The sequence below is a fragment of the Carassius gibelio genome, chromosome B17, assembly GCF_023724105.1.
Source record: "Carassius gibelio isolate Cgi1373 ecotype wild population from Czech Republic chromosome B17, carGib1.2-hapl.c, whole genome shotgun sequence".
NCBI classification, from domain to species: domain Eukaryota; kingdom Metazoa; phylum Chordata; class Actinopteri; order Cypriniformes; family Cyprinidae; genus Carassius; species Carassius gibelio.
The window spans coordinates 287,853-304,191 of record NC_068412.1 but is presented as its reverse complement, the minus strand read 5'-3'; the positions used below and the strand labels follow the sequence as shown (position 1 = coordinate 304,191).

At 40.5% G+C, this 16,339-nt stretch overlaps 1 protein-coding gene across 1 annotated transcript; it reads left to right on the top strand.

Moving 5' to 3' along the window:
• The first annotated feature begins 1,589 nt into the window (after window positions 1-1,589).
• Window positions 1,590-4,656, top strand: LOC127976046 (4-galactosyl-N-acetylglucosaminide 3-alpha-L-fucosyltransferase 9-like). The gene is made up of 2 exons (XM_052580150.1): window positions 1,590-1,719; window positions 1,956-4,656. The coding sequence occupies exon 2, from the start codon at window positions 1,963-1,965 to the stop codon at window positions 3,073-3,075; it is 1,113 nt and encodes a 370-aa protein (XP_052436110.1). The 5' UTR covers window positions 1,590-1,719; window positions 1,956-1,962; the 3' UTR covers window positions 3,076-4,656.
• Window positions 4,657-16,339: the final 11,683 nt, after the last annotated feature.

Here is a 16,339-nt window from a genome sequence, read left to right as displayed (position 1 = left end):
GGATGAGCTGACTTTAGAGAATAGTAGCTTTACGATTACTATGCCAACGTCCACCTCGAGTCCATGACACGAGCACCGTCTTGACTGTACAAAACAAATCCAAAACGAGAGAAAGCGTCAGTCGCGCGATGTTTTCGACGCTTGCCGAGAGGGGCTTTATGGGAATAGGCTTGTTTGAGATGCGCCTTGACTCGCCTGAAATGTAAGCGAGAGTAGGCGGCTGCAGCGAGAGGAGGAGTGAACAAAGCGCAAGCAAGCCGGACAGATCTCTCTTCTCGTAGTGGATCTGACACCTGTGAGATCAAAGATGGCTATCGCGGGATTCACGCTCGGGCACAATGTTGCTAATACTGGATGTAATTCAAGTTCCGTTGCTTTTATATGAAAATAAATAAAAATGAACAAGACACCCATTTAATTACATACCAAAGTTGTTATCAATATTTATTTCTTTAATACAGACATGTTTTTATTTTATTTTTTTAGGGGAGTGCATGTGCAATTCTTTCTCCACCTTCAATACCGCGACTTAGGGGCTGCCCACTGCTCCGGGTGTGTGTTCACAGTGTGTGTGTGTTCACTTCTCTGTGTGTGGGCACTTTGGATGGGTTAAATGCAGAGCACAAATTCTGATTATGGGTCACCATACTTGGCTGAATGTCACGTCACTTTCAGAGATCGCACTTCCAGATTCCAGTTTGGTAATATTCACACATAACATAAAACATGATATTAGAGTTTTAAAAGAGAACAGTACACCACTGTTGTTTAAACCAATGAGCATTAAGCTGTGTCGTAAACGAGTCGTTTCCCATCGTGCTTTTGCTCAGCGCAGTCGGTGGAGAGCAACTGCGCCCGACAGCAGAATCCGACACGTGCGCCTTGCCCTCGCGAGAGATTTTGGGCATACGTCAGCATGACATCAGAGCAAGGCGGACCGCACTCGGACACATTTATAACCGGCATGCATCTCGCGCTGATCACCGGTGATCGGTTCTGCGCAGATTTTGCTCATCTCAAACAAGCCTATTGTCCTGCAGAATACAAACTCAATTGCCTGTAGCTTTCTAGTAGCCTAACTCTGAAAACCTTGGTTAAAAGACACAAGAGTTCGCTGTGAACTGTCCAAACATTCAACTTTGCTCACATTAAATGTCTTACCTTGGTCTACACTGGAAGTGTTCCATTAACTCTGCTAAACTAGAGTGTACTTAAACACTTCTAAAAGTGTTGTGTTTATAACTTTGTTCAGTGTGGAATCACTAAAACTGTAACTAAAAAATATAAACACTAAATAGAAATGTGTTCACAAAATAAAAACTAAACTAAAACTAACAAAACCATTAATGAAACTATCTAAAACTAAAAGGAAATTATAGTTAATTTGAAAATGATATTAAAATAAAAAAAAAAACTGAAAAAGGAAAACTGAAACCCTCAGTTCCATCTGGTTCCACACGTAACTCTTGAATATTCATGTATCCACCGCCCACAGAAACCGAAAATCTCATAACACTAGCACACACAGATCAACTCCACCCCCTCAGCTACAGGTGTGATATTTGTATACTGAATTGTGATTGGTTCGTGTCGTAACTCTTTCCCACCGTTGGCACTTCCTTTTAGTCACACAAACCTCAAGGCAAACTCTCTTCGGTGTTTGTCTGTATAAAGGACACCAAATTACAGATTTTTTCTCTCTCTCTCTCTTTTAATCAGGTGAGGAACTGAATTAAGTACTTTGTTTCAAAAAATATCATTTGGATATATTTTTATAAGACTAAAATGGGCAAAGTCTCAACTTTATATGTTATTACAAGATAATGCTTAACTTTTACTTGTGTAGCTTTTGCTTCTCACAAACGTGTGAACTGATTCTACAGTAGTTTTATTGAAGAGTTTTGTTAATTTTTTTGTGTAAAAGTGAATAAACTGTCTTCAATTATTCTTTTTAGGTCAAAAATGGGAAACACAAATGACCAATCGCTGTTGCGTCGGGGTGTAATAGTGACGATGGCAGGAGTCATCTCTCTTGGCGTTATGTTTTTCTGGTTCTCACCTTCAAAAAATTGTCCACCTCCAATTTTTAGACCAGATCAAAAATCACAAATCAACTGTGCCAAGAGCAACAACTCTGTAACTGAAAAAGCAGAGGAGAAACCTATAGTTCTGTTATGGGTTTGGCCTGAAAATTATAGGTTTGAGTTCAGTGACTGCAAAAAGTTTTACAATATTGATAATTGTCATCTGACGGATGATAGAGCTCTCTACAACGATGCAGATGCTGTCATCATTTTTCATAAAGCCATCAGCTGGGATCTGTCCAACCTTCCTCCATCTCCCCGTCCTCCGTTCCAGAGGTGGATTTGGTTGCATGTGGAATCACCAACCAACACCAAAAGGATACCAGGTCTGGAAAACCTGTTCAATCTCACTCTCAGCTACAGACAGGATGCTGATATTACCGTACGGTTGCGCTTGATGACCAATAAAAAACCTAATGAGGATTTTGTGATTCCCAAAAAGGACAAACTGGTGTGTTGGATTGTGAGTAATAATAATCCCTCAACTGGTGTCGACACAAGGAACATTTTTTACAGAGAATTCAGCAAATACATAAAAGTGACTTTGTTCGGAAAGGCCTATGCAAGGTTCCTGGATTATAATGATTACTATCCAACCCTGGCCAGCTGTAAATTTTACCTATCCTTTGAAAACTCTGTCCACAAGGACTACATCACTGAGAAGATCAACGGGCCGCTCGCGGCGGGGACCGTCCCTGTGGTGTTGGGTCCTCCGAGAAGAAACTATGAAAACTTTGTTCCCGCCGAGTCCTTCATTCATGTCAATGACTTCCCAGACGCAAAGTCACTAGCCGAATATCTGCTTCATCTGGACAAGGATGAAGATGCATATCGCAAGTACTTTAACTGGAGGAAACATCTCACTCCAAGTCCTCATTTAATACAACAGACACAAGAGTTTATTCTTCCTATCTGCACTGCCTGTGACCATGTAGCACGATATAGACATTATAAAGAAGCTCATGATCTCTATGATTGGTACTTCAATTAAAGTTACTTCAGGTTTTCTTCCATTATCAGACTACAATGTTTATGAAATAGATTGTATTTTATATGATCTGTTACTTTTGATATGAGATTTTTGTGATCCATAAGCAATTATTTATTTGAATAAATCATTGCTTATGGATGACCTAGCAATTAAGTGAAGATTCTTGTACTTTTGTTTAATTTTATATTCCTGCTCTAAACTAGCTCTTTTCATAATTGCTTGTGTTCTTTTATTCATTTGTAGAGAACTCTTGATATAGGGAAATGGTGTAGAAATACATGTAAATATTTATGTGCTGCTTTATTATGTTAATGAACACACTTATTTTGTCAGCACCAGCTAATAATAAATGCACAGGATTCATTAATTTTGGATTAGATTCAGATTCAGGTGTGTTAGTTTTAGTTAACAACATTTCCTCCCTCTAGATATGCTGGCTGTATCACTGTCAGGAGTGTGCTTAAATGTTCGCATTTTACAGTTTAAGAATTGTCTCACAGAATATCCAGAAAATCAGGCTTTACGTCACTCAGAGCAGGCGATTTTCATCAGCTATTGAAGCTGTGAAGCTGTGAGCATATGTTTGACTATGAGTAAGGGGGCTGAAAGTATACAGTAGGTGCATTTGCTCACTTTTACGGACTATTTCTTTTTCATACTAATAGTTACACTTATCAGAAATACTTATATACTTGCATTTTTCCAGAAAGGCCTGCAGTCTTTATCTTAAGTGTTGGAGATGTATTTGGTGTTTGAAATGTAGAGTTCAGTGCAAACAAATTCAAATAAACTATTATAAATAAAACAAATGCTTACTGAGTGCAATGTTTAGTAGACATTCGGGCTAATTCTTTTGTAATTTTGTTGTGCAACTGGGACATTCACGTGTTTCTTGTCAAGTTTCGGGTTTCCATGTGTGTGTGTGTGTGTCAGTGTCTTCATGTTGGCTGATAGTTGAACTCAAGCTCATTTAATAATAATATTAAATAGACAGCAAAATGTTGGAAGGGTAAACATACTTAAGTTTAACTAATTTTATTGCTAGGGCTTAGTTGAGATGACATTAAGTCTACAAAAATGTATTTTAAAAACATTACATGAAGGGTTATTTTCAATTCTAGTCAACATTCAGAATGTCAAAGTTGACTAAGCAAATTTAAACAAATCAATATTGAGATAATTCACAAATGCAAAACATATATAAACCATTGAATGAGCGCTATACACTATGTCTGAGGGAAATGAACTGTTTATGTTAAGGGAATGTGGTCTTTCATTTTTTTTAATCCATAAAACAATGTCAAAAGCTGTGTTACTATAATTCATTTTAGGTTTAATTGTGCCATGTTGTAGGATATTTTTGTGCTTCTGCTAATTGAAAAGATAGCATGAAGAGATTATGTGGTCTTTCTTTAAGCCATGTTGCTGAATACGACTTAGCATAATCTTTGAAACATGTAGCCTAATGTAAAGTTAACACAGGCTTATAAAATTAGTTTTTGCTTGTGCAAATGTTTGCAACTATTCTGTGAAGTTAAAAGACAACATTAAATGTGGCAACCAGCCACATTACAAACAGTGTTTCTGGTCTTGTTTACTGTATCCTTTCACAAGGCTTTTATCAAAGCAAGGTGCATCTCAGTCAGTTCTCTAGGAATCAACAACAACAAAAATGGTTGCAACTTCTGTTTTATCACAATTTTAACTAACTGGTATTGTTACATTATAAATGATTTAAAAGCCATCATTTCATTTTTTTTAGATAAATTGTGCTTTTATTTCTCCATCAGGATGAGGCCAAAGGTTTCATTGGTGCTTTGTCAGCATTGCAAGTTTTCAGATGCAACCTGGTCAGTTTGAGTTTTTAAAGGGGCGGTTGATTGCGATTACACTCTTTAACGTTAGTTAGTGTGTTGCTGTTTGAACATAAACAATAGCTGCAAATACACGAAGCTAAAATTAAAATACAAACAGAGATATTGTTCAACCAATAAAAATATTTTAGTTTAATGGACAATAAAACTAGTTCAGTAAAAGTCGAGCCAACTAAAAAAAATAACAATTCAGGTAAGTCAGAAATTGACTGAATATAAAAATTCAGTGGAACCAGTTACATAGTTATTAGTTGAAACAGCTAAACAGCTAGAGTAAGTGTGAATAATGATAAGCCGTTCTCACAAAGCATGCAAGGGTGTAAAGTTCTGTTTGTTCTAAAGTTAATATCTTTAAACAATGTTGGGCTTTGCCTTTCTTGGGTATGAGACTAGTTATTCAGGTTTACTGGTTTCACATGCTACATTCACATACCTGTTTATATTATGGGTTTGTCTTGCTGTTACTCATCATATTATACATGATTGCACAACCAACCACTTTGTCATAAAAACTACAGAACAGTAAGATTAAAATGGTTTTCGAAAAAGGCATATTTTTCTTCCAAAAATAAAACAAAAAAAGTAAATAAACGAATAAAAATGAACAAAACTATGTACATTTACGCACATACACATTTGTTAGAAAAACAACAATGCATGAAATAAGGCTTATTTTTATATACATTTATTTTATTACACGTGCAGAACAACACACTTCATTTTCACAGCAGCAAGCATATTATAGTTTTGAATTTTTAAAATAGTTTTTATTTTAATATCATTTTCAAATTAACTATAATTTCCGTTTAGTAATAATTTTCCGTTTCAGAGTTCAGCAAGGAGACAGCTTTAGGGAAAAAGCTGTTCCTGAATCTTGTGGTCCTTGTCCGGAGGCTCCTGAAACGCCTTCCGGAGGGGACGAGGTTAAACAGTTCGTGGTCAGGGTGAGAGGAGTCCTTGAGAATGCTGCGAGCTCGACGTAGACAGCGTTTCCTCTGGATGTCCGCAAGAGCAGGAAGTGGTGTCCCTGTGATTCGTTGGGCAGTTTTCACCACCCTGTGCAGTGCCTTGTGGTCAGCCACTGAGCAGTTCCCATACCAGACTGTGATGCAACTGGTCAGGATGCTCTCGATCGCACACCGGTAAAATTTCACCAGGATGGCTGAAGACTGCTGGTTCTTCTTCAGTGTCCTGAGGAAGAAAAGGCGCTGGTGAGCCTTTTTGAAGAGGCTGGAGGTGTTTGTAGTCCAGGACAGGTCCTCCGAGATGGTGGTTCCCAGGAACTTGAAGCTGGAGACACGTTCAACAACCATCCCGTTAATGTGGATGGGGTCATGCGTACTTCCTTTCTTCTTCCTGAAGTCCACAATGAGCTCCTTAGTCTTATTGGTGTTAAGGAGCAGGTTATTGTCAGCGCACCATGTGGCCAGGTGCTGTACCTCTTCCCTGTAGGCAGTCTCATCGTTGTCACTGATGAGGCCAATCACCGTGGTGTCATCTGCAAACTTAATGATGGAGTTGGATCCGGAGTGGTTGTGGCCTGACCGAACATGCTGAGGCCTGTTGGTCAGAAAGTCCATAATCCAGTTGCAGAGGGAGGTGTTAATGTCCAGGTCTCCAAGTTTTGTGGTCAGCTTGGAGGGAATGTCGGTGTTAAATGCTGAACTGAAGTCAACAAACAACATCCTAACATACGTGTTGTTATGGTCCAGGTGTGTGAGTGCAGAGTGCAGCACTGTGCATACTGCATCCTCTGTGCTCCTATTTCTGCGGTAGGCAAATTGGTGTGGGTCCAGTGTGGGTGGGAGGCAGTCTTTGAGATGTGCTAGGACCAGTCGCTCGAAGCACTTCATAATGATGGGTGTGAGTGCTACGGGGGATAGTCATTGAGGCACGTTGGGGAGGAGTGTTTTGGTACTGGCACAATGGATGTGGACTTAAAACATGTAGGCACAGTTCCTTAGATGAGGGACATGTTGAAAATGTCTGTGAAGACCCCTGCAAGCTGCTCTGCACATGCCCTAAGCACACGTCCAGGAATGCCATCAGGGCCAGCAGCCTTGCGTGCGTTGATCCGGCTCAGTGCAGTGTGGACATCTGTGGAGGTGAGTTTGAGAGGTTGGTGGTCTGAAGAGGCTGAGATTTTGGTGGCCGTCTCCTTGCTGTCGCTGTTGAAGCGAGCATAAAAGTCATTTAGCTCGTTAAGGAAGGAGACGTCCGTGACTGTTGGTGTGGAGTTGCTTGACTTGTAGTCACTGATGATCTGGATGCCCTGCCACATGCGTCGGGGGTCAGAGTTGGAAAAGTGTTCCTCTACCTTCAACTTGTAGCAGTACTTCGCCTTTTTGATGCCCCTTTTCAGGTTAGCCCTGGATTTACTGTAGGCCTGAGCGTCGTCTGACCTGAAGGCAGTGTTGCGGGCTTTCAGCAGAAGTCGCACCTCCTTGTTCATCCATGGCTTCTGATTAGGGTATGTTGTTATCTGTTTTTCTGTTGTTACACTGTCAATGGTGGAGTTGATGTGATCCAGTACAGAGGAGGTGTAGATATCAATGTCCGTGTGAGAGCCACAGGCAGCCTGTGAAGCAAACATACTCCAGTCAGTGTGTTGAAACCTGTCTTGAAGTAAAGAGTCAGCTCCACTTGGCCACACTTTGATGGTCCTCACTGATGTCTTCATGAGGGGTGATCAGAAAGGTGATCAGACTGTCCGAGGTGGGGGAGGGGGCTAGCGATGTAAGCTCCATTAATGTTTGTATAAACATGATCCAAAGTTTTGTCTCCTCTGGTGTGGCAGGAAACATGCTGGTGAAATTTGGGGAGTACTGTTTTTAATTTGCAGTGATTAAAATCACCCGTGACAATAAAAGCAGACTCCGGGTGAGCAGTCTGTTGTTTACTAATGGCTGCATGAAGTTCGTTCAAAGCAAGCTTGGCATTAGCATCCGGTGGAATATAGACTGCGGTTATTATGGTGGAAGTGAACTCCCGTGGCAGATAAAAAGGTCTACATTTAACCATGAGAAACTCTAGGTTAGCTGAGCAGTGTCTCCCAACAATGACAGTGTTCGTACACCAAACTTTGTTGACATAAATGCACAATCCACCACCTCTTGTCTTGCCGGAGTCATCTGCCATTCTATCTGCCCGGAGCGTGTAGCGTCCTGCTAGCTCAATAGCATTGTTGGGTACGTCGCTGTGTAGCCATGTTTCTGTGAAAAACATGATATTGCAGTCCAGAAGTCTCTTACTGTGGGTGATGCGGAGTCGTAACTCATCCATTTTGTTCACCAGTGACCGCACATTAGCGAGAAAAATGCTGGGTAAAGAGAGCCGGAGCGGTGTTAGCTTTAGCTTAGCTCTTAGACCTCCGCGCTTCCCCCGCCTTTGTTTACGATCTCGACGCCGCCTGCGAGCACTTCCGCCCGGCCGGGTAGAGTGCGAAGCCTCGGGTGTTCTAGCGATCTCAGGGATGAGTCGAAGATTGGTGATAAAACTGCTGGTAAAGTCCTCACCGATATCCAAAAGCTCCTGTCGGGTGTAGGATGTTAAAGGGTTCAGTACGAACAGACCCGAGATGAGCAGGAATAAAACTGCAAAATTGCAAAAACTGGAGAGAAGATGAGCCTCGCGATGTGTTTGCGCCGCCATCTTGGTCAAAACTGCTGAACTGCTGACTGCTGATGATGGCGGTGCCTCACTTTCTCCATTTTTCGAATTGTTAAGCGTGCATCTAAAAGTTCCTTCCCAGTGTGTCTGGTATGCACGTGCGTGCGCTGTCATGACAACAACGAAAAAGTTGACAACAACCTAGTCAGCAGTTCAACTGAGGGGTGGGTGTGGCAACAGCAGCGTACTGAACTGTCAAGTAATGTTCGTTTGGCTGCCTGGGGCTCGAGGATTTAGAGCGACCAATTTTTTTTGAGCAAGCATTGATTATACGTGACAGTCTCAATTTGTGGGAAGCATGAATTGGGCTTCAAATGCTGTGCGCGCACGCGCTACGCGGGACGGATGGTCACCCTATCTCTGATTTGTCCTTATAGAATCGTCTGTTACTGTCCAGGAGATGGAGCTGTTGATCTGTGCATGGCTGTCTCAACGCGGTGATGGGGGTGGAAATACCAGACAAACTGGTTTTAGATTTCAGGTGTTCTGTCGATTTGTCCTACCCTGTCAGATTTTGCTACCTCCCATTAAAACAGTGGGTAGTACAATTCGACAAGGAAAAATGCAACCTGTAAAATTATGGTTTATTAACGTCTACACCTACCACAACCCTAAACCTACCCTTACACTAATGCAGAATGTGCGCATGCGCAGGACAGATGTCAAATTTTGGACAGATGTCCAACAGTTCTAGTGCATTCTTATGGATGCATGATATTCTAGTGTAATCAGTTTGCTTTCTTAAATTTAACATCGTTTGTGTGTGACTTGAATGAATTAATTTTTAGAGGGAAGCATGGTTGGTGTTGTTTCAGACAGGTAAGCAATTACGCAGAACACCCTCTGCGTCACTAAGGTGACCCAAAAACTCACAAAACACACAGCAGCGATCACTAATGGACCCTATTAACCAGTCATCACACACCTGCAGATGGGCATGCTAGAGATAATCATTCTGCATACTGTGACAACTTCTGCTGGAACTCATCCCCAAAACCTGCTCGTGATATATGTGTGGCATCCTTTGGGTATGGCAAAGCACTGGTCTAATTGTCATATTACTTTACACCGTTTTCAAGGTAATGAGAACTAACAGAAGGACAAGTAAAATGTTACGAAGCAATGCTTTGGCTGGTGTGTCAGCTACAATGAAAATTTTGCATACAGACCCATTCCACTAATCTTCTGTGCACATGATGTGGTTTATAACCATTATTCAAGTTCCTTATTTCTTTTCTTTCTATCTTTAATGTTTGCTTTTAGTCGTGAATATGAATCTTTGTATATTATGTTTTTAGAGGGAACATCAGAGGATCTGGAAATTAAGAAACAACCATCTGCATGTAAATTTGAGAAAAATATGCAAGATGCAGTAGGATAATAATAAAGTAAGGATACTAAACAGGAAATGGATAAGTTAGAAGAACAATATAGACTATAAATAAATAATAATAATAATAATTAAAGCAGGAATACAGTATATTGTGTAAAATGATCTGTGGGATATTGTGCAAAATCACCTGCATTGTGCAAAATAAGCCCAAAATTTACTTAAATAGCCAATTAACAGATCTATAGATGCATGAATGAGAGGCAGATATATTAGTGGTAGTAGTATACCATAAATGTGTATTTTTCACCACAGATTTATTCTGATGGGATTATTTTAGGAGGCCATTGCCAAGCCAAAAATGTCATGCCATGCTTTGTATTTGGTCTGTAAACACACTTTTGCTGTTGTCTGTTAATGCCTTTGCTCATGTTAGTTTGAATAATTGATGAATCTTAAAGTGATTGTATGGCAACTGTGGTGCTGATGAAGGAGCGGCGAGAGGAAGGGACCTTTGTGCATTTCCTGTGTCTCGGGGGGCTGCGCTGAGATTCGCTGCTTACTCAGTAGTGAAACCTTCATATCCAAGTGTTTTGTGCTGACAAAGGGCAAATGGGATTCTATTTTACAGCAAACGATGCAAGATTGCACTATTGCGCTTCAAAAGAGCGCCAGGCTAAATAAATAAATTAATAAAAAGGTGGATTTCCTTGTCGTCAACCGCTTTACTTTGCATGAAATTATAGATGAGGTAAAACTGAATGATTCATAAGTTTCATGTTCTTGATACATGTCCTAATGCTTATATTGTACTGCATTTCTGATTTAGACACTCAAAGCTCATTTATGGGTTGATAAATGGAAACTTATAGCAAAAGGTTAGTCTCATGACAAATAAATGTAACGTCACTTTTTCAGAAGATGCCTATTCTGAATCTATTAACTGTTATTTTTTTGTACAGAACTATTATTCTCAAGACGACATTCTGTAGTTTTCAGGTCTCCCATGATCTTTATTTTACGCCTAGATTCGCTGTTGTGTTAAACATACAACGTTTGCTTGATATATTTATTAATTCACACAAGAGTTTAGAATGGTCAAATATACCCAGGAAGTCAAAGTTCCCCAATGTAAATCAATACCTAATAGTAATATAGATGCTTTTTAAGCCTTCCTAATTAGGTCCCGTGGGTATTGAGAGCTTCTTCTCACACCGTGCCATTGCTTAAGCTGGCTTTAGCATCAGAAGCACCATCACTCCAGCTGCCTCGCATGCAGCCGGCAAAGCCCACATCGCTCCTGACACTCCTCACACCAGCACCATGGCAGATGGCGACCAGGAACGGAGGGGGAATACTGCTGCCGAAAACAAGCAGCCAAGGGCTGGTAGAGCCAGGCCTCCCCCATCCGTTCTCCCTTGGGTCGGGTTCTGAGAAGACCCTCCACTATCCCCTGATCCAGGATTCAGGCCACTACAGATGGGCTTTTATACTGTATATGGACCGTATTATTCAGTCGAGTCGGGAGGGAATGCGATGCCCAAATCTATGCTAATAGTGTTTACTGACAATTGCTGATTTTGGCAGCTCGGAGATCCGTAACCGGCTGCGTTATGAATTCTAGTGTGTGTGTGTGTGTTGTGTGATTCAACGGGAATCGATATCCTTCCACCTCGCTTTCCCTCCAAGCAGTCAGGCTGCTTTGTGAACTTTGACAGCTCTTGAAAACTCCTGCAAATGATTATCAATGGCTGTGTATTAGCTGGAGACTCAAACAAGGGGGTGAGTGAAGTGCAATAACATTATATCGGGTTGAGAGGCGGGTCAAGGTGGATAAGGGCGCTAACCTCAGCAGTTTACGAGAAGGAAATTCTTCAAGGGGTGTAAAATTGAGATGCCTGCTCGCTCTAGGGCTAACAAACAAGCAGTCATCGGCGCGATGCAGATGGCACGCAGCCTCCCACTGTTTTGTGTTTTCATTTCGCATTTCATCGCTGTAATGCATCGGGCGACGGAGAGGTAATGACCCTCAAACCGCTAACAGGTCTTTCTGTCAAACAGATTACTGTCAGCTCTCATTGATTTGTGTTGGCTTTAAAAATGGTCTGTTTCCTTTCTCGCTAACGGATCAGATCTATAATTGGGCCTGGCCTAAATGATTCAGATGAGGTGCTTGTCTCGGTCCTGGCTTCCCTCGTCAGTTTCAACCCCCCCTTCCTCTTTCATTAGCAATTCAGCAGACTTGCTAAAACCACGGGGTGCCCCATTCCCGTCACCCCTGACTCAATGAGTCAAAGCCCCGTCCTGCACAAAGACATAGTCAATCTGTGCAACAAATCACCCAAAATGGTGCCATTGGTCTCTCTCTGAAGAGCAGTTATGAAAACCGAAATGGAACTTAGGTTTCTTCGAAACGTAGTAAACGCCCGATATCTGCTCTAATTGGATAGAAAAATGAAGCCACATATTCATATTTGCTTATTTGTTGCTCCAAATGAGTCAATAGAAAATCCCTAATAGCACACTTCACAAACAGACTGCTGAAGGGGGAGCAGAATTCGCAGGTCATTGTCGTAGGGAAAAATCGTATGGCTGTGGGGTAATTGCTTTACCTGTTATCACCCCTACGTCCTGACGTGGATGTCTTCACGAATACCACAACCGACAAAGACAGCTGGTTAAAAGACAATTTTAAAAGCATTTATTTGTTTTCATGTAGTGCTTTGAGACCCCATAGAGCAACAATGTCAGTATGACAGCACGGGCCCAAATGAATTGAGAATGCCTTTTAAATTATGATTCAATTCCTGAACTTGAATTGAATAGCAAAGTGCTCTTTGAATCACAGGAAGTAGAGTTAAACTGCATTGAAATGTAAAGAAATTCAAACTAAAGAAAAAAGTTAGTTGAAACAAATCTTGAGCGTTGACTTGACAAATGTAAAAAAAACATTTGAAGTTTCAGGTTTAAAAGCCTGATAGATAGATTAATTGCATCAACTATGTTGACTTTTTTTTTTAATTGCAAGTCAATTAATTCCTGTTCCTTTAAAATTCCAATTGAATTCCTTCCAGTGATTGTGACCAGTTTAGTTCACACTCTTGAATTGAACAGGAGTCAATTCTTCACTTCTAAAATTAGTTGAACCTGGTTGAGCTGGTCAGCTATCTAGTATCCCCTATAAAACCAATAAAATCAGCCAAAACAGGTTGGGGATGGCAGTTAACCACCTGTTTTTTTTTTTTTTTTTTTTTTTTTGAGTTTCCAGCCTGATGCTCTGTAAAACACTCTGGTATCTTTTCCGGCATGCACTGTATGCACAGCAAAAAGTGTTATTTCTAGTGGACAAAGGGAGGATCGAGGACTCTGCATCAGCAGTGAGGAACGGTTACGAACCGTCAGTCCAAACTACTTTTTGGTCTCTGTGTCCTCCACACTGGTGTGTGTGTGAATAAACACAATCTCAGTTTGTGTTTACAGCACATCTCCATGTGTGAAAGAGTCTGGTCTCCTCTAACAGAAGTGTGGGGCTGTGGTGGAAAGCTTTGCCCTCCAGTGGTTATAAAACATGCAGGCCTCTCGGCCAAACCTGGCCTCCCTTTAGTCCAATGAATAATAGCACAAAGTTAGCGCTCCTCCCAGAAACACTTGATCAACAGCAGAGAAGAGAAATCACAGAGCGCAAAGACGCAACGCTGCTCTCCTTGGACTGGAATCATGTGGATTACTTGTGGATTATTGTGATGGTCATGTGGATTAATATGTTTAGGATTAAAACACTAAAATTAAAAAATTAAATTGAGTTCAGTGTAGAAAATATGTATTTTACACAAGTCATGCCTGAAGAAGACACAGAAGGTTGTCGAAACGTCGCGATAAAAGGCTTGTGTACTTGTATATAGTTTAAAATCTTGACAGCTTTCTGTGTCTTCTTCAGGTATGACTTGTTTAAAATAAATGTTTTCTTCTCTGAGCTCAATTTAATTTTTTAATTTTCTTTCTAAACACCATGTATGTAAGTGAAAAAGAAATAAATGGGTCTGTGAAGATAGTAACACAAAAAAGTGTGCACTAAAACAAAAAAAATCAACTTATTAGAGTGTGTAAGTGTACAGTGTCTGCGTTCACTTTGCCCCCATAATTTTTCTCTGCCCAGGAAGAGGCCACCTCAAAGGCCCGAGGCCAATTTGTTTATTTTTGAATTTTGAATTTTTTTTATATTTTAGGCAAAAACAAATAGTTCAAAGTTAATGATGGATTCTTTTATTACAAACACACAGCTTTTTGCTTCACATGACGTTAATTGATGGACTGGAGTCATGTGGATTACTTGTGGATTATTGTGATGGTCATGTGGATTAATATGTGTTGTAAAATAAAACAAAGGGGTGCTAAAAACACAAATAAGTGTGTGAAAGTAAAAAAAAAAATAAATGGGTCTGTGAAGATAGTAACACAAAAAAGTGTACACTAAAACAAAAAAATTAAAAATATTAAAAATTCAAAAATAAACAAATTGGCCTCGGGCCTTCGAGGTGGCCTCTTCCTGGGCAGAGAAAAATTATGGGGGCAAAGTGAACGCAGACACTGTAGAACAAGCAGAAGCTCTTATCACAGTTTAAAATCTCATATTTTAGGCAAAAACAAATAGTTTAAAGTTAATGATGGATTCTTTTATGGACTGGAGTCATGTGGATTACTTGTGGATTATTGTGATGGTCATGTGGATTAATATGTGTTGTAAAATAAAACAAAGGGGTGCTAAAAACACAAATAAGTGTGTGAAAGTGAAAAAGAAATAAATGGGTCTTTCTGTGTCTTCTTCAGGCATGACTTGTGTAAAATAAATGTTTTCTTCTCTGAGCTCAATTTAATTTTTTAATTTTCTTTCTAGACACCATGTATGTAAGTGAAAAAGAAATAAATGGGTCTGTGAAGATAGTAACACAAAAAAGTGTGCACTAAAACAAAAAAATTCAACTTATAAGAGTGTAAGGGAAGATGAAAGAGTGCTTAAATTCAAAAAATGCACTTTTAAGTGCTTGATATATTCAAAAATAAACAAATTGGCCTCGGGCCTTCAAGGTGGCCTCTTCCTGGGCAGAGAAAAATTATGGGGGCAAAGTGAACGCAGACACTGTACACTTACACACTCTAATAAGTTGAATTTTTTTGTTTTAGTGCACACTTTTTTGTGTTACTATCTTCACAGACCCATTTATTTCTTTTTCACTTACATACATGGTGTTTAGAAAGAAAATTAAAAAATTAAATTGAGCTCAGAGAAGAAAACATTTATTTTACACAAGTCATGCCTGAAGAAGACACAGAAAGCTGTCAAGATTTTAAACTATATACAAGTACACAAGCCTTTTATCGCGACGTTTCGACAACCTTCTGTGTCTTCTTCAGGCATGACTTGTGTAAAATACATATTTTCTACACTGAACTCAATTTAATTTTTTAATTTTAGTGTTTTAATCCTAAACATATTAATCCACATGACCATCACAATAATCCACAAGTAATCCACATGATTCCAGTCCAAGGAGAGCAGCGTTGCGTCTTTGCGCTCTGTGATTTCTCTTCTCTGCTGTTGATCAAGTGTTTCTGGGAGGAGCGCTAACTTTGTGCTATTATTCATTGGACTAAAGGGAGGCCAGGTTTGGCCGAGAGGCCTGCATGTTTTATAACCACTGGAGGGCAAAGCTTTCCACCACAGCCCCACACTTCTGTTAGAGGAGACCAGACTCTTTCACACATGGAGATGTGCTGTAAACACAAACTGAGATTGTGTTTATTCACACACACACCAGTGTGGAGGACACAGAGACCAAAAAGTAGTTTGGACTGATGGTTCGTAACCGTTCCTCACTGATGATGCAGAGTCCTCGATCCTCCCTTTGTCCACTAGAAATAACACTTTTTGCTGTGCATACAGTGCATGCCGGAAAAGATACCAGAGTGTTTTACAGAGCATCAGGCTGGAAACTCAAAAAAAAACAAAAACAAAAAAAAAACAGGTGGTTAACTGCCATCCCCAACCTGTTTTGGCTGATTTTATTGGTTTTAGAGGGGATACTAGATAGCAGACACACTCTCACACACAAACACACGCGCACACACACCCACACACTCTCACACACAAACACACGCGCACACACACCCACACACACACACAGACACACACACACGCACACACACACACACACGCACACACACACACACACACTCACACACACACACACACACACACACACACACACACACACACACACCCACACACACACACAGACACACACAGACACACTCTCACACACACACACGCACACACACACACACACACACACACACAAACTCACTAGTGGTGGCGCTAGGGCGGGGCTTGACT